The sequence below is a fragment of the Nerophis lumbriciformis genome, linkage group LG11 (assembly GCF_033978685.3).
Source record: "Nerophis lumbriciformis linkage group LG11, RoL_Nlum_v2.1, whole genome shotgun sequence".
In the NCBI taxonomy this organism is placed as follows: Eukaryota; Metazoa; Chordata; class Actinopteri; order Syngnathiformes; family Syngnathidae; genus Nerophis; species Nerophis lumbriciformis.
In genome coordinates, this window is record NC_084558.2 from 39,309,320 (window position 1) to 39,329,297 (window position 19,978).

General features: G+C 39.4%; 1 protein-coding gene across 1 annotated transcript in view; it reads left to right on the forward strand.

Annotated features, from left to right (window-relative positions):
• The first annotated feature begins 3,997 nt into the window (after positions 1-3,997).
• The window catches only part of LOC133610401 (vinculin), a 62,886-nt gene continuing 46,905 nt past the window's right edge, over positions 3,998-19,978 (forward strand). Inside the window, exon 1 of the mRNA XM_061966614.2 lies at positions 3,998-4,312. Coding sequence (XP_061822598.2) covers positions 4,145-4,312 — 168 coding nt within the window. The 5' untranslated portion in view covers positions 3,998-4,144. The remainder of the gene's footprint in view (positions 4,313-19,978) is intronic.

The following is a 19,978-nucleotide window of genomic DNA, read 5'->3' on the forward strand; positions in this document are numbered from 1 at the left end:
GTCGCTTTTTGATGCGGTACAATTGGTTTTCAATTTGTTTTATTTTGAAAATATTGTTCAGTTTTAAGGTTAATTGTAGGCAACGTTTTTTTAAACTCATTATTTTGAAAATGTCCCTCTATTATAAAGTGTGTAGAATAAGAGACTGACAGTACATCTACATTATTTACCCTCGGGACCGATTTCGGTCCCATTGACTCCCATTATTATAATGGCATTTTTTCACGGAAGCACAACTCCCTATACCCAGATTTATGTGCACGTAGGGCTCTGCGGTCCGTTTTGTACCAAACACCAAAACCAGGTTTAAGGAACCACATGACGTCCACAGTTTCCAAAAACAATTTGAAATGTGGACTCGTCAGACCACAGAACACTTTTCCGCTTTGCATCAGTCCATCTTAGATGATCTCGGGCCCAGCGAAGCCAGCGACGTTTCTGGGTGTTGTTGATAAATGGCTTTCGCTTTGCATAGTAGAGCTTTAACTTGCACTTACAACTGTAGTTACTGACGGTGGTTTTCTGAAGTGTTCCTGAGCCCATATGGTGATATCCTTTACACACTGTTGTCGCTTTTTGATGCGATACAGTTGGTTTTCAATTGGTTTTATTTTGAAAATATTGTTCAGTTTTAAGGTTATTTGTAGGTAAGGTTTTTTTAACTCATTATTTTGAAAATGTCCCTCTATTACAAAGTGTGTAGAATAAAAGACTGGCAGTAAATCTACACTCTTTACTCTCGGGACCGATTTTGGTCCCATTGACTCCCATTATCATAATGGCATTTTTTCACGGAAGCACAACTCCCTATACTCAGATTTAGGTGCGTATGGCTCTGTGGTCCGTTTTGTACAAAACCCCAAAACCAGGTTTAAGGAACCACACGACGTCCACAGTTTGCAAAAACTATTTGAAATGTGGACTCGTCAGACCACAGAACACTTTTCCGCTTTGCATCAGTCCATCTTAGATGAGCTCGGGCCCAGCGAAGCCGGCGGCGTTTCTGGGTGTTGTTGACAAATGGCTTTCACTTTGCATAGTAGAGTTTTAACTTGCACTTACAGATGTAGCGACCAACTGTAGTTACGGACAGTGGTTTTCTGAAGTGTTCCTGAGCCCATATGGTGATAACCTTTACACACTGTTGTCGCTTTTTGATGCGATAGAATTGGTTTTCAAATGGTTTTATTTTGAAAATATTGTTCAGTTTTAAGGTTAATTGTAGGCAACGTTTTTAAACTCATTATTTTGAAAATGTCCCTCTATTACAAAGTGTGTAGAATAAAAGACCGACAGTGCATCCACATTCTTTACCCTCAGGACCTTAGTAACTAATTAGATGACCATAGTAACTAATTAGATTGCCATAGTAACTAATTACATTACCATAGTAACTGGTATATCATCCAAAAGCGCAGATTCCAACCACTGAAATACTTAGTATTAGAGATTATTATTATCGGCCGATAAATGCTTTAAAATGTAATATCGGAAATTATCAATCAATCAATCAATGTTTATTTATATAGCCCTAAATCACAAGTGTCTCAAAGGGCTGCACAAGCCACAACGACATCCTCGGTACAAAGCCCACAAATTATCGGTATCATTTTTTTAATTATCGGTATCGTTTTTGTTTTTGCTTTTTTGGTTTTTTTTTTCAATTAAATTAACATAAAAAACACAAGATACACTTACAATTAGTGCACCAACCCAAAAACACCACCCTTCCCCAATTTACACTCATTCGCACTAAAGGGTTGTTTCTTTCTGTTATTAATATTCTGGTTCCTACATTATATATCAATATATATCAATACAGTCTGCAAGGGATACAGTCCGTAAGCACACATGATTGTGCGTGCTGCTGGTCCACTAATAGTACCGGTACTAACCTTTAACAGTTAATTTTACTCATTTTCATTAATTACTAGTTTCTATGTAACTGTTTTTATATTGTTTTACTTTCTTTTTTATTCAAGAAAATGTTTTTAATTTATTTATCTTATTTTATTTTATTAATTTTTGTAAAAAGGACCTTATCTTCACCATACCTGGTTGTCCAAATTAGGCATAATAATGTGTTAATTCCACGACTGTATATATCGGTATCGGTTGATATAGGTATAGGTAATTAAAGAGTTGGACAATATCGGGATATCGGCAAAAAGCCTTTATCGGACATCCCTACTTAGTATAGTTCAAGACTTACAGTCATTAGAAAACATCACTGCACATCATAATGGCAGCTACACTTTCCATCTTAAACATCTAAAAAAAAAAAATATTTGGTAATGTCCGGCGGGCCAGATTGAAAAGCTTAACAGGCCGCATGTGGCCCCCGGGCCTTAATTTGCCCAGGTCTGGCATAAAGAATAGGACATTTTAAAGGCCTACTGAAACCCACTACTACCGACCACGCAGTCTGATAGTTTATATATCAATGATGAAATCTTAACATTGCAACACATGCCAATACGGCCGGGTTAGCTTACTAAAGTGAAATTTTAAATTTCGCGCGAAATATCCTGCTGAAAACGTCTCGGTATGATAGACGCTGGCGCGTGACATCACGGATTGTAAAGGACATTTTGGGACAGCATGGTGGCCAGCTATTAAGTCGTCTGTTTTCATCGCAAAATCCCACAGTATTCTGGACATCTGTGTTGGTGAATCTTTTGCAATTTGTTCAATGAACAATGGAGACAGCAAAGAAGAAAGCTGTAGGTGGGAAGCGGTGTATTGCGGGCGGCTGCAGCAACACAAACACAGCCGGTGTTTCATTGTTTACATTCCCGGAAGATGACAGTTAAGCCTGTGGAGAACTGGGACAACAGAGACTCTTACCAGGAGGACTTTGAGTTGGATGCGCAGACGCGGTACCGTGAGTACGCATGCAGCTGCGGTTTCCAAACATTTGATCGCTTGCCCGTACGTGCGTGCTGCTATGTGCATGTCACGTACGTAACTTTGGGGACTTTGGGGAAATATATGTGCTGTATGAACTTTGGGGAGGTGAACGGTACTTTGGGCTGTGGGATTGAGTGTGTTGTGCAGGTGTTTGAGTTGTATTGGCGGGTTATATGGACGGGTTTGTTATGCGGGATTAATTTGTGGCATATTAAATATAAGCCTGGTTGTGTTGTGGCTAATAGAGTATATATATATGTCGTGTGTTTATTTACTGTTTTAGTCATTCCCAGCTGAATATCAGGTCCCACCCGCCTCTCACAGCATCTTCCCTATCTGAATCGCTCCCACTGCCCTCTAGTCCTTCACTCTCACTTTCCTCATCCACGAATCTTTCATCCTCGCTCAAATTAATTGGGACATCGTCGCTTTCTCGGTCCGAATCGCTCTCGCTGCTGGTGGCCATGATTGTAAACAATGTGCAGATGTGAGGAGCTCCACAACCTGTGACGTCACGCGCATATCGTCTGCTACTTCCGGTACAGGCAAGGCTTTTTTATCAGCGACCAAAAGTTGCGAACTTATTCTCTACTAAATCCTTTCAGCAAAAATATGGCCATATCGTGAAATGATCAAGTATGACACATAGAATGGACCTGCTATCCCTGTTTAAATAAGAAAATCGCATTTCAGTAGGCCTTTAATATGTGTACACTGTTTACCCTCAGGATCAATTTTGGTCCCATTAACTTTGTACGAAGCTTGTTTAGGAATATTATCTAGTGATATGTTTTTTTTCTTCTTCTGTGGTCTGGAGAGTGTCAAAAAAAAAGCCAGACGAGTTGCGTGGAATGTGCGGCTCACAAACACTACACACATATTGTCCTTTTTAGGGCATGGGGGTCTATTACGTAATTCAGGGAGCGCTCGGATCTCCAGCGGGAAGAAAGGAAGGCTTTCATGTTGAAGGACGTCCGAGTGCACCAATCAGAGAGGAGAAGGGTGCCGCTTCTCGCGTTGTGATTGGTCAGAGGGGAGGGGCTTGGTGGAGTGACGTAGGGGTGGCTCAGTCAGTCAGCCAGGGGAGGTTTGATGGTTCCTCTCTGCCACGGGTTGGTGACCAACTGAGCGGGGGAGGAAGAAAAAAAAAAGTAACTGGGAAGCGGTCTTCAAGGCGAAGGCTGGAAGTTTCGACTCCCTTTTTCTCTGCTGTGTTCCGGATAAAGTGGTCGCCATGCCGGTGTTTCACACGAAGACGATAGAAAGTATCCTGGAGCCGGTGGCCCAGCAGATATCCCATCTGGTGATCATGCATGAGGAAGGCGAGGTGGACGGCAAGGCGATCCCAGACTTGACGGTACCGGTGGCGGCCGTGCAGGCGGCTGTGAGCAACCTGGTCCGGGTGAGTAAACCCACTTCCGCCTTCTTTTGAGTGGAAACTATGCCAGGATAGTAACGCGACTTTAAGGCGACTTGTTGCTTAACGAGTTGGGTGGCTTGTAGTCGAAAGTGCCGTTTGAATGGCAACTAACTGCGCCCAAAGTTACCTTGTAGAGAAAGGGCCAAAGGGCATTGACGCGCTTTTCCCCTTGGGTATACAATATGTCCTACCAGAGCTGCTGCTGTGTGCCCAACTCATGGCAGCACATGCAAAAGCCCAAACCGGCTTTAAGGAACCACACGACGTCCACAGTTTCCAAAAACAATTTGAAAATATTCAGTTTTAACGTTTTTAAACTCATTATTTTGAAAGCGTCCCTCATTAACAGTGCTAGGCAAATTAAGGCCCGGGGGCCACATGCGGCCTGTTAAGCTTTTCAATCTGGCCCGCCGGACATTCCCAAATCATTTTTTTTTAGATCTTTAAAGGGGAACATTATCACAATTTCAGAAGGGTTAAAACCATTAAAAATCAGTTCCCAGTGGCTTATTTTATTTTTTGAAGTTTTTTTCAAAATTTTACCCATCACGTAATATCCCTAAAAAAAGCTTCAAAGTGCCTGATTTTAACCATCGTTATATACACCCGTCCATTTTCCTGTGACGTCACACAGTGATGCCGATACAAACAAACATGGCGGATAGAACTAGGGATGTCCCGATCCAGGTTTTTGCACTTCCGATCCGATACCGATATTGTTTTTGCATTTCCGATCCGATACCGATACTGACCGATACCGATACTGACCGATACTGGCCTATCCGAGCATGTATTAAAGTTTAAAGTTATTTAGCCTACTTAGTTGTCAGAATCATGTTGAAAAGGGTTTTAGTACTCTTGATAACAACTAGCCAGCTGAATTAGGGGAGTTTGAATAATACACAATGGTTGGTAACAAGAAACTGACCTGTTTATTCAAGGATAAACACAAAATAGACAAAATTATACATGACAAACAGAAATGGCATCATTGAACTAGGGCTGGGCGATATGGCCTTTTTAAAATATTGCGATATTTTAAGGCCATATTGCGATACACAATATATATCTCGATATTTTGCCTTAGCCTTGAATGAACACTTGATGCATATAATCACAGCAAACTTTCATGCAGAGAAGGAAATCACAACTAAAAAAAATCACACATTTTTTCATACGGTGTTGATGTGGAAATTTTTGCCTCAGCATTTTGATGGTGTGGGCGTGTGGCACCGAATGGAGATAAGCGTCTCGACAGACGTCACAATATTTGAACAATGATGACGAAAACTGTTTTCTCTGTCGTGTCGGTGTGTTGAAAATTGTTATGTGCTTATTTTTTTATTAGATTTTGTGCGTGGCATAGATTTGCTATGCGCAGAGGACGCTTAAACAGTGCGCAATTGCACAGGCGAGCACCTTAGAGAGAGCGTTGCTCGCACGGCTGCGCTGGCATCACAGCTAACGTTAGCCATGCTGCTACCTCTCTGCTCGGGGAGGACGTATACGTATGTGACGTATGACGTGACAGTATGTGAAGTGTGTCGTGACAGTATGTGACGTGTGTAAGAAAGTGCGCTGCTGTCTGTGAGAGGGAGACACAGGAAAGAGTGAGAAGAGCCTGTCGTGTAATGCCAGCAGCTAAAAGCAACTGCGTGAGAATTCACAGACGTGTGGATGTGTTGAAGGTGTGCTGGAAAATGCGGAACGGAAATTACGGAGCAGCAGAAAAGTGGAATGTATTATTTAAATCGGTGCGTTGGAAAACACGGACCGGAGTTTTTTTTTAAACTGGATCTGGATCGGCATTTTCCCATGCCTTGCCGATACGCAATTTTTGGCAAATATCGGCAGCCGATCCGATCCAAATATCGGATCGGGACATCCCTAGATAGAACAGCAAGTTTATAGCGACATTAGCTCGGATTCAGACTCGGATTTCAGCGGCTTAAGCGATTCAACAGATTACGCATGTATTGAAACGGATGGTTGTAGTGTGGAGGCAGGTAGCGAAAATGAAATTGAAGAAGAAACTGAAGCTATTGAGCCATATCGGTTTGAACTGTATGCAAGCGAAACCGACAAACGACACGACAGCCAGCGACACGGGAGAAAGCGAGGACGAATTCGGCGATCGCCTTCTAACCAACGATTGGTATGTGTTTGTTTGGCATTAAAGGAAACTAACAACTATGAACTAGGTTTACAGCATATGAAATACATTTGGCAACAACATGCACTTTGAGAGTGCAGACAGCCCAGTTTTCATCAATTAATATATTCTGTAGACATACCCTCATCCGCTCTCTTTTCCTGGGGGTCTGGCGGCAGATTTCTTTGACTTTATCGTTGGAAATGCATCTGCTTTGAGTGTCGCAGGATATCCACACATTCTTGCCATCTCTGTCGTAGCATAGCTTTCGTCGGTAAAGTGTGCGGAACAAACGTCCAATTTCTTGCCACTTTTGCATCTTTGGGCCACTGGTGCAACTTGAATCCGTCCCTGTTCGTGTTGTTACACCCTCCGACAACACACCGACGAGGCATGATGTCTCCAAGATACGGAACAGTCGAAAAAACGGAAAATAACAGAGCTGATTTGATTCGGTGTTTGTAATGTGTTTGAGAAAATGGCGGATTGCTTCCCAATGTGACGTCACGTTGTGATGTCATCGCTCCGAGAGCGAATAATAGAAAGGCGTTTAATTCGCCAAAATTCACCCATTTAGAGTTCGGAAATCGGTTAAAAAAATATATGGTCTTTTTTCTGCAACATCAAGGTATATATTGACGCTTACATAGGTCTGGTGATAATGTTCCCCTTTAAGATGGAAAGTGTAGCTGCCATTATGATGTGCAGTCATGTTTTCAAATTACCATAAGTCTTGAACTATACAAAAAAGCCGCTGCCTGACCAGGGCTCAGAAAATCTGCAAAGACTCCTCCCACCCCCACCAAGGACTGTTTTCACTGCTGGACTCTAGAAAGAGGTTCCGCAGCCTCCGAAGCAGAGCCTCCAGGTTCTTTAACAGCTTCTTCCTTCAGGCCGTAAGACTCTTTAACGCATCATAATTATCCCCTCAATTCTCCCCAAAAATGGATTAACTCGCTGGAATAAAAAAAGACAATATAACATACATCCATAAACGTGGATGCATGTGAAAAAGTGCAATATATTTATCTGTGCAGTAACCTATTTATTTATTTATATATGCACCTTATTGCTTTTTTCTCCTGCACAACCATGAGCTAATGTAACGAAATTTCGTTCTTATCTGTACTGTAAAGTTCAAATTTGAATGACAATAAAAAGTAAGTCTAAGTCTAAGTTTAATAAAATGTATTTCAATGGTTGGAATCTGCGCTTTTGCATGATATTTTAGTGACTAGTGTTGTCCCGATGCCAATATTATTTCGATACTTTTCTAAATAAAGGGGACCGGAACAAATGGCATTATTGGCTTTATTTTAACAAAAAATCTTCGGGTGTGGCGGACCGGTACTTTTCAAAGACGGTATGGTACCGAATATGATTAATTAGTATCGCGGTACTATACTTATACCCGTATACCGTACAACCCTACTAATGACTATGGTAATCTAAGTCACAGCAGGTCAGACGAGGCACCAAGTACTGTGGGTGGGGAGCGTTTCCACAGAGTGTTTCCAGAGCCTGAAATAGATAGATGGATAGATAGATAGATAGATAGTACTTTATTGATTCCTTCAGGAGAGTTCCATCAGGAAAATTAAAATTCCAGCAGCAGTGTACAGAATTGAGATCGAATTTAAAAAGTAAAAAGTAAATAATAGGGGTATAAAAGGAAAATAAATAGAAAAATATTACAATAGAATAAAAATGAAAAGCAACAATGAGAATAAAATTATAACAGTAAAATAAGAATATAACAAGAGAAATTAGGTAGTAGTGAATTAAAAATTATTGGACTGTTATTGTTTATGTGGGTGTCAGGGACAGACGCGGAAGGACATTTTTACAAGAAAGTTCTAAAGCTAAGTGATGTATCAGATATATCAGATTGTAGATGTTTTTTGGGTTTTTTTACCCTTCGCGTTCATATTTTGCTGTGTTTGGTGTAAAATATGTGGATTGAGAGGGGGTGTGACGTTCATATGTTCTCAATATTCAGGGTTTTATCCTTCATAGAAAAATTTAAAATTCCATTCCGTTTTTAAGGCTGTCTGTCATAGCATTTTTAGCATTCAATCAGACTTTATTGTGAGGTTTCATATTAGTTTTCCTAAAAATAGATGTACCGGCCCCAAGACACATTTTTTCCCCTAAATTTGGCCCCTGAGTCAAAATAATTGCCCAGGCCTGCTCTATTACAAAGTGTATAGAACAGGGGTGTCAAACTCATTTTAAATGGGGGGCCACATGGAGAAAAGTCTACTCCCAAGTGGGCGGGACTGGTAAAATTACGGCACGATAACTTGAAAATAAAGACAACTTCAGATTGTTTTCTTTGTTTAAAAATAGAACAAGCACATTCTGAAATTGTAGAAATCATAATGTTGTTGGGTTGTGTCATGTTGCGGTTAATAGTATTCTACCTTTATTTGTCGTTATTTATACTTTCTGAATAAATTATATGATAATGAGTGTCCGCCCTGAGATCGGTAGGTTGTGAGTTCAAACCGAGTCATACCAAAGACTATAAAAATGGGAGCCATTACCTCCCTGCTTGGCACTCAGCATTAAGGGTTGGAATTGGGGGTTAAATCACCAAAAATGATTTACCCTTTTTACTGCTTTAACCCTGCCTGACTCGCCGAGGAGAGGCTGCTTGAATGCGGTGTTTGCACGATGCTCGTCTTTATCTTCGTTGAAGCGATGTTATCTATTGTTGTATCGCACCGCGAAGCCGGAATGTTCCCAAACGGGAGATCTTTACGAGGCAGGAGGGTCTTCCAGCTCTGGCTTTTTGCATTTTGTAGTAGCCTGGTCATTGCTAGCATGCCGTGTTTTGTGCCTCGGTGTGCATTGTTTACACAACGTGCGGTGCGCTACTTAATATGTCCGTGTAGAAACTCGTTCGGTGCACCTCCGTTCCGAACCGAGCCCCCCGTACCGAAACGGTTCAATACAAATACACGCACCGTTACACCCTTACTGTGGATGCTTGTAACCTGAATTTTGGCTTGCAATCTAAATCATAACAATCATTACCATATTCTGAAAAACTCGTGAGGTACCACTGTAATTGGATGGCCATTATTTAGTTCTTATGGTTTTCTTATTTGTTGGACAGGTTACTACTGAAAACAGAGGTTGAGGTTCAGCTTGGTGACTGGCTTGCGATCAAATGCTCATAAATTGAACAAAAGCTTGGTTATCTTATCTTTGCTCAAATTCAAATGGGTCCAAGCTTGGGCTGGGCAATTATGTGATCGTGATTGATTTGAGTTTGATCACGGGGATCAGCTGGTAGCATATTCCCTCGATCAAACATGGCGGATATGTCTGTTCGAAGTCACTGCAGTAGTAAACAGTAGGGAAGCAACGATGCTCGGTATAATCCTGCGCGGAACAATCCGCCTTTTAATAACCGTGATCCTGTGTGTGTCTGTGAATGTGTGTGTTTGTGTGAATGTTCCACCTTCGCGAAAGTCATAGTCTCCTCATGACGTAATGAATGTTCAATCAGCATTGTGCTTAGTCACCTTACCCAGCTGGAAGTGCAGCCCAGAAGAACAAAATAAAGGAATATGACTAACACTAGCATAGTTGAAACACAACATTTAGACGTAAAAGACACTTTAGTTTCACTATCTGCTTCAGCGCACCAATAATCCTGCCCCGAATGCGGACTTGCAGGCACTCAGAACATCTATGTGAATGTATTGGTCCTGACTGGGAGAATCGACACGCCCACTAATTTAATAAAATAATATCTAAATATTTTTAATCAGACTTTTTTTTAAGTGTTTGCAAAGATATCACTTCTCTGATATAACATGTACTAAAAAAATAAAATAATATAAAACACCCCTAAAAAAACATTTTGTTCCTGAAATAATCATTAAACTTGTTTATTGTGTTGGTACACATAAAACCTCAAATTCAAAGTGCTCTTTAATGTATTTTCATTCAATATAAGATACAGAATTTGGGTTTTAAAAACTCCACAATCTGAGTCATCGCTTGTTGTTTGCCAAAGCACTGGTGAGAAGCACTGATGTATACAAGTAATTAAAGAATACAAGTCATAATTTACCATTTGAAAGTGTTGTTTAGTAAATGTTAAGTTGAAATAAAACTCTTATAGTAATCACTACACCAATTATACTTGGTTTCCGGCAGAATATTTGTGACGACAAGCAAAAAAACAAAATAAAAATTGAGAGGCAAAAAAGTTGTTCTCTTTAACCCCACAAAACATACCAAAAAAGAAGCAAAATCGTGGCCCTAAAACCAGGTACGGATTCTAGCGTGGATTACCTGTACTGTTGCACTTCACGTAAACACAATTATATATATGAACTAAATGACAGCTGTCATCTGTTTCCATATATTACCTTGATCAAAGATGGTGGAAATGTTTTTTTTTTTACAAGATACAGCAGTAGTAAACAGTAGGGATGCAGTACTCTCCGCTTCAATAAAAAAAAAAAAAAAATTGTAATCGAGATTGGATGATATGAAAAAAATAATTCCGATAATTTTTTTTTGGCCATATCACCCAGCCCTAGTCCAGGCCGACATCCCTGTTGCACACCCCTGCTAATTGCACTGGCTCTATAAGACCTCAATAAACTGTTTCATCTAGAGATGTCTGATAATATCGGACTGCCGATATTATCGGCCGATAAATGCTTTAAAATGTAATGTCGGAAATTATCGGTATCGGTATCAAAAAGTAAAATTTGTGACTTTTTAAAACGCCGCTGTGTACACAGACGTAGGGAGAAGTACATAGCGCCAATAAACCTTAAAGGCACTGCCTTTGCGTGCCGGCCCAATCACATAATATCTACGGCTTTTCACACACACAAGTGAATGCAATGCATACTTGGTCAACAGCCATACAGGTCACACTGAGGGTGGCCGTATAAACAACTTTAACACTGTTACAAATATGCGCCACACTGTGAACCCACACCAAACAAGAGTGACAAACACATTTCGGCACAGCTCGGTTGGTAGAGTGGCCGTGCCAGCAACTTGAGGGTTCCAGGTTCGATTCCCGTTTCCGCCATCCTAGTCACTGCCGTTGTGTCCTTGGGCAAGACACTTTACCCACCTGCTCCAGTGCCACCCACACTGGTTTAAATGTAATATAGATATTGGGTTTCATTCTGTAAAGCGCTTTGAGTCACTGGAGAAAAGCGCTATATAAATGTAATTCACTTCACTTCACATTTCAGGAGAACATCCGCACCGTAACACAACATAAACACAACAGAACAAATACCCAGAACCCCTTGCAGCACTAACTCTTCCGGGACGCTACAATATACACCCCCCGCTACCCCCCCCCCCCCCAAACCCCGCCCACCTCAACCTCCACATGCTCTCTCAGGGAGAGCATGTCCCAAATTCCAAGCTGCTGTTTTGAGGCATGTTAAAAAAAAAAAATGCACTTTGTGACTTCAATAATAAATATGGCAGTGCCATGTTGGCATTTTTTTTCCATAACTTGAGTTGATTTATTTTTGAAAACCTTGTTACATTGTTTAATGCATCCAGCGGGGCATCACTGCAAAATTAGGCATAATAATGTGTTAATTCCACGACTGTATAAATCAGTATCGGTTGATATCGGAATCGATAATTAAGAGTTGGACAATATCGGAATATCGGATATCGGCAAAAAAGCCATTATCGGACATCTCTAGTTTCATCCCTAATGGACAAAGACTTTCCTTATTAGAGGCTGACTTTTCTAAACATTAATGTCCTTAATCAATTCGCACAGTGTAGTTGGAGCTAAAAACACATTAACCCTGGTGGTTGTCCTCAAAGCCACATGGTGGAACTGGTTAAGAAACTGGTCACCTGTATGAAACTATTTGTGACTCGCTTCTTCCACACGACACAAGAGGAAATGCCGGTCATAAAAGCGGTACTTCCTGTGTCTAATTTGGACAGTTGCCCTTCATCTCTTGTCAACATTGATAAGGACGACTCGTTGTCTTGCAGTCATTTGTAGTATTAATAGTCCATTTTTAGCACTTCATTGTGACTCCCAAACAAAAAAAATCAATCTGCATCTCATGCGTGAGTGTGCTTTTTATAGGAATTCCTTTCATTTTGCAGAATTAGGGGTGTTTTATTTTTGAGGCTGCCTACTGACAGAAGTTGCTCGCAAGAAACCCAAACAAGCTGCACTGATGTTAGCATGTTACCGAGACAGAATGACACTACAAAGTGCAGCTGTTGTGACAACACTTCCTTGATGCACTAAAAAATATATTTTTTGAATCATCACAAATCTGTCAGTGACTATTCTGAACTCCTGTTTCAATGCCAGTGTTGTAATTGGCAGAATAATGCTGCACAGAGGAGTGGTAGCACCTCCAAAACCCTCAAATCTAGACTCCAAACATCCCAGACAAGCTAGTCAGATTACTTCTAGACCTCCACCCCAGATCACACCTCACTCCTACCCACTTCTCCAAAGTGGGCTGGCTCAGGGTGGAGGACAGAGTAAAACAACTTGCACTGAGCCTAGTCTATAAAATCCGCTACACCTCCCTGATACCGAAGTACATGTCAAACTACTTCCGTAACGTAAATGACCGCCATAACCACAACACCAGGGGGAGCTCCACAAACCACGTTAAACCCAGATTCCGATCCAACAAAAGTCTTAACTCATTCTCCTTCTATGCCACATCAATATGGAATGCACTACCAACAGGTGTAAAAGAAAGTGTATCTCTATCCTCCTTCAAAACCTCACTAAAAGAACACCTCCAGGCAACTACAACCCTAGACTAACACCCTCCCCCCGGATTGTAAATAATCAAATGTAAATAATCAAATGTATATACTTGTTCTTATGCTTTCTGAGCTCACTATGTTCACTGCTTGCTGTACATATCCTACCCCCGCCCCAACCCCCTCCACATCCCACCCCCCGGATTGTAAATAATTCAATGTATATACTCTAATGATTAACTTGTGTGATGACTGTATTATGCTGATAGTATATATTTGTACCATGAATTGATTAACGTGGACCCCGACTTAAACAAGTAGAAAAACTTATTCGGGTGTTACCATTTAGTGGTCAATTGTACGGAATATGTACTGTACTGTGCAATCTACTAATAAAAGTCCCAATCAATCAATCAAAAAGGATCGAGTGGTTGTAGCTTAACTTTCCCAAAGCTGATGTCATGTTTGTTATTGTTTAGACAAAGGAGTTGCAAAGACACCATTAATCCACCAGTTATTGACAATTCATCAGTTATGACGTTGATAGTCCCAAGATTCGGTTGTGTCATTTGGACTGCACTTGAATCAATGAGTCTTGTCACTATTTCCAGTTGCTGTGGCAACCCCACAACAAGGACTTTGCTATGATGTGTCTGAAGTTTTAAACGTAGACGTTGCTCTGCTTTCTTGGTTCTATGACTCATGCTTGAAAGGGAAAAAATGAAAGCCTGCTTTATCTCCGTTGCCATTGATGATGACATTTTGAATAAGTCCACAAATGTAATCCATTGAGCTGCATTCCTAAATGTCCCCCCCCCCCCCCCCGCCCCCCACCTCTTGTCGTAAGTCGACGAGTGATGCTAGCATGCAACTGTCAAGCAGATCTAGTCCGGGATGGCTTCTTAAAAGAAACAGGAAGGGCTCGTCTAATCTAATTGCTTATTTCTTCAGACATCCTCAGGGCGGAGCCTTGTCATTAACCACATGTTACACACACTTCCTGTGCAGTCCATTCTCCGAAAAGACGTCTTGCAAAAGAACCTCCCTGAAATGATTCATTGTGATGGAGTGAAGGTTCGATCTGACATCAATTCATAAGAGCCAGCGTCTATTTGTTTAGTCAGAGTTGCACATTTTGAAAAAAACAACACAGATGTCCACTGCAGAGGATGCTGGGTTGCTGGATATTAAACTGTATCACCTCTTAAAAGTGAAATGCTTTTGAACTTGTAAAACTCAACATTCTACCAAAGGTTTTAGGGAAATTATGCCTCTGAAGTTGCACAAATTAAGCCGAACAAATTTAGGGTTGACCAGCAGCCTGGAATGGATTGATCACAATACCAGAATTTAGTTGATACTTAATACGATACCATATTTTTTCCGGACTATAAGGCACACTTAAAACCCTTTTTTCTCCTCAAAACTCGACAGTGCGCCTTATAACCCAGTGCGCCTAATGCACGGAATAATTCTGGTTTTGCTTACCGACCTCGAAGCTATTTTATTTGGTACATAGTGAAATGACAAGTGTGACCAGTAGATGGCAGTCAAACATAATAGATATGTGTAGGCTGCAATATGACTGTCGAAGGTGAGCCACGTAAATAAGACCGCCCACAAAACGGCGCATCCTGATGCGACTGTCAGAAAGCGGCTTGAAGATGATCTGTAAAACATCATCTATGCAACATTTTGACCAAGGAACCACCATTACATGTTATGTAGACCACAAGGAAGTGTTTTACATTTAGAAAAAAAATTTAATAATATGACTCCTTTTAATGCGCCTTATATATGGAAAAAGATCAAAAATAGACCGTTCATCGGCAATGCGCCTTATAATCCGGTGCGCCCTATGGTCCGGAAAATTGGTACTTAAGAATTTCCACTATTCTCGAGACTTATTCAATACCATAATTAAAAAAAACAGAAACCCGTGTACTTTTAAATTCGCTACTTTATCAAAAACTGTGTCTAACTGTCAAGTATTTAGGATCATTTCAACATCTTTTTACACATTATGTTATAATGTAATTTTGTAATGAAAAAGGAGGCTAAAACATAGTTAAGGACAAATATATGTGTTTTTATTTTTTCTCATTGTCAGCCTTTTCTCATTATGTTTTGCCTTTTCACTCTTTTTCCTTTTTTACTGTTTTTATTTAATTTCTTGGGGAAATATAAAATAGATTCAGAGTGTAGAGTTTTTAAACATCAGTGGACATGACTTTTTTTGTTCAGTTTAAGGAGAAGGCAGTTTGTCTAATCTGCAAAGAGACATACATATTTACAGTATATGGGACGGCGTGGCGCAGTGGAAGAATGGCCGTGCGCGACCCGAGGGTCCCTGGTTCAATCCCCACCTAGTACCAACCTCGTCATGTCCGTTGTGTCCTGAGCAAGACACTTCACCCTTGCTCCTGATGGGTGCTGGTTAGCGCCTTGCATGGCAGCTCCCTCCATCAGTGTGTGAATGTGTGTGTGAATGGGTAAATGTGGAAGTAATGTCAAAGCGCTTTGAGTACCTTGAAGGTAGAAAAGCGCTATACAAGTACAGCCCATTTATCATTTATATATATATATATATATATATATATATATATATGTATATATATATATATATATATTAGGGCTGCAACTTCGATTAATCGGATAAAAGAGACTTTTCCAGTATTTTATTTGAAAAAAACCCAGCATACTGGCACCATAATTATTTTGATTATTGTTTCTCAGTTGTTTGTAAATGTTGTAGTTTATAAATAAAGGTTTATAAAAATAAAAAAATAAATAAAATAAAAAAAGTAGCCTCTGCGCATGCGCATAGCATAGATCCAACGAATCGATGACTAAATTAATCGCCAACTATTTTTATAATCGATTTAATCGATTAGTTGTTGCAGCCCTAATATAAATATATATATATATGTATATATATATATATATATATATATATATGTATGTATGTATGTATGTATGTATGTATGTATGTATGTATGTATGCATGCATGCATATATTTATTATTGTTATTGTTATGATTATTATTATTATTATGTATATATATTTTTAAATTTATTTATTTATATATTTCTTTTTAATTTTTAACATTTTTATTTTTAAAAAGCCCGGCCCCTGGCCACATTTCGTTGAACCCAATGCGGCCCTCGGGTCAAAAAGTTTGGGGACCCTCGATCTATGCACAATAATTTGGTTCAGAAAATGTTGACTTTGATTGCACAAAATCTTTGAAATTGCCACAAATGCACCACTACTAGAATTAGAAGCCACGTTTACTTTGGTAAACACTGCTGCACGTGTGACAGACTGCGCTCACATTAGACATCGCATTTTTAATAATGTAAACAACAACATAAAAAGGTCGGGTTGGACAAAAAAATCTGAGTAGGACATCATATGCTGCAATCAGAATGTAGAAGTGATATAATTTGCTGGAGGTTTTCTGCATGGCATGGCAATAATGCACACTCCCTGGGCTTGTGGTTTCCATTACTTCACATTCACCTTAATATATACCTCGACTCGCTAAATATAGCAAAAAAGTCGATAAAGTGCATCACATATCACTCCTTCTACCTCTTATTCTTTGGCAAAGCAGGCGCGTGTGAGGTGTGTTGTGAAGCGGTGTTATGCGTAGTTTATTTGCCGCCATGTATTCCTGACTTAGTATAGAGGGACACGTTCAACATGCATTATTATGGTATAATAATAATATTAAAAGCTCTACCGTCAGCCAAATGTTAATTATTTACATTGTTTATCGTGCAACCTTAGTATGAAAGTATCCTTTTTTTTGACAACTCTAATATTAGGCTTGTCCCAATACCAATATTTTAGTACCGGTACCAAAATGTATTTTGATACTTTTCGGTACTTTTCTAAATAAGGGGGACCACAAAAAATGGCATTATTGGATTTATTTTAACAAAAAATCTTACGGTACATGAAACTAGGGCTGCAACCAACAACTAATTTGATAATCGATTAATCTGTCGATTATTACTTGGATTAATCGATTAATAATCGGATAAAAGAGACAAACTACATTTCTATCCTTTCCAGTATTTTATTGGGGAGAAAAAAAAGCATACTGGCACCATAATTATTTTTGATTATTGTTTCTCAGCTGTTTGTAAATGTTGCAGTTTATAAATAAAGGTTTATAAAAAAATAAAAAATGAACAAATAAAATAAATTAGCCTCTGCGCATAGCATAGATCCAACGAATCGATGACTAAATTAATCGCCAACTATTTTTATAATCGATTTTAATCGATTAGTTGTTGCAGCCTTACATGAAACATATGTTTCTTATTGCAATCAAAGAACAATGTTGTCCTTAAATAAAACAGTGAACATACTAGACAACTTGTCTTTTAGTCTTAAGTAAACAAACAAAGGCTGCTAGTTAGTCTGCTGACATATGCAGTAACATATTGTGTCATTTCTCATTCTATTATTTTGTCAAAATTATAAAGGACAAGCTGTAAAAATGTATTATTAATCCACTTATTCATTTACTGTTAATATCTGTTTTTTTCCGTTTCAACATGTTCTATCTACACTTCTGTTAAAAATGTATTAATCACTTATTCTTCTGTTGTTTGGATACTTTACATTAGTTTTGGATGATACCACACATTCAATCCGATACCGAGTAGTTACAGGATAGTACGTTGGTCATATTCAAAGTCCTCATGTGTACAGGAACGTATTTCCTGGGTTAATAAACATAATATGAATTGTAAAAAAAGGAAAAAAGATTGTGTGACAATAAAAAATATCGATGTAATCATAGTAGTATCGACTACATACGCTCCTGTACTTGGTATCATTACAGTGGATGTCAGGTGTAGCTCCACCCATGCCGTTTTTTTTACATAGTGACGCCAGTGAGCTACGGTGTGGAGTGAAGCATGTTTAGCTATTCCTCGTCCTGCAGGGATGATACTTGTAAGAAACTTACTTTATTCGTCGCCATGAAGGCGAAGATTAGTGATTGAGAAGTAGCTAAAACACTGCCGACGGCGGATGGACGTTCGCTAGCCATATCTTAAAGCATCTCTTCCTGAGGGCGTTTCAGTGTTATAGTTTCACCTTTATCTTTAGTTTTTAGGCCAAAATACGTCCGTTCTCCCTTTTCTGTCTACACACCTTGTCTGCTTGTAAGTACTCTGTGATGGTGCGCTGCCGAACATGCTCCTCTGCTCGCAAAACCAGCAATGTCATGACGTGAGGACACGCCGTCATGCCCAGGAACCGGTACTTTTCAAACCATGAGTTGATTAACGTGGACCCCAACTTAAACAAGTTTAAAAACTTATTCGGGTGTTACCATTTAGTGGTCAATTGTACAGAATATGTACTGTACTGTGTAATCTACTAATAAAAGTCTCAATCAATCAATCAAAACAGAGTATAGTACCATTTTGGATTCATTAGTACCGCGATACTATACCAGTATCGGTATACCGTACAACCCTCCATATGTAGTAATGCAAAGTCTGCACACGTTTACATTGCTCATTTCCAAGAGTCTGATCTCATTATTCCAGATGCATGAGACAAAAGTCCGTATTGAAGGCCAAAACCTGATTATCTGAGCACACAGCTATATGGCGTCTAATCAAGACGCAGCTTTCGCCAACAATGAACCGGGCGCAAATATAGAGGATACAGAGAACATACAAACCCCTTATTTATTGAATCAAAAATACTGAAATTCCACGACATAGTGAATTTGCAAACAGCTAAGATTATACACAAAGCAAACTATAACCTGCTACCCAAGATTATACAACAATTCTTCTCAACAAAAGAGGAGAAATATAATCTTAGAGGAAAAATTTAATTTAAAACATTAGTACGCACGTACAACACTTAAGACCTTCAGTATATCAGTATGTGGAATTAAATTATGGAATGGATTAAGCAAAGAAATCAAACAATGTACTAATATGATCCACTTCAAGAAACTCTTCAAACTTAGTGTTTACAAAGTACAAAGAAGAAGAACCATGATAAACATTCTGAATTTATCTCATCCATCTATTCATTTTCAAGATAATCTTACTCATCTTTACCATGAATTGATTTACGTGGACCACGACTTAAACAAGTTGAAAAACTTATTCAGGTGTTACCATTTCGTGGTCATTTGTATGGAATATGTACTGTACTGTGCAATTTACTAATACAAGTTTCAATCAATCAATCAATCTCACCATATGAAATGTAACTTACTTCACAGAGTATTATTTATTTATTAGGGACCGAGTCCCTTTGGGACAGAGGACCCTATTGAATTTCTAGCGTTTTATTATTATACCGCCGCCTCTTTGAGCTGTAATTTGACCCCCTTAACATGCTTCAAAAGTCACCAAATTGGACACACACATCAGGACTGGCAAAAATTGCGATCTAATCAAAAAACCAAACCCCAAAACTCAAAATAGCGCTCTAGCGCCCCCTAGGAAGAAAACACAGATAAAACTGCCTGTAACTCCCAGTAGGAATGTCGTAGAGACATGAAACAAAAACCTCTATGTAGGTCTCACTTAGACCTAGATTTCATACACTGACAACCCCAGCAAAAATCAACAGGAAGTTTGCAATCCTCCCTTCAAAACAAAAGTTGAGTAAAAAGAGCCATCTTTTTTCAAACATTATCTCCTGAGAGCGCGTTTGTCGTGTCGGCTTCAAATTAGCACAGGAGAGAGATTGA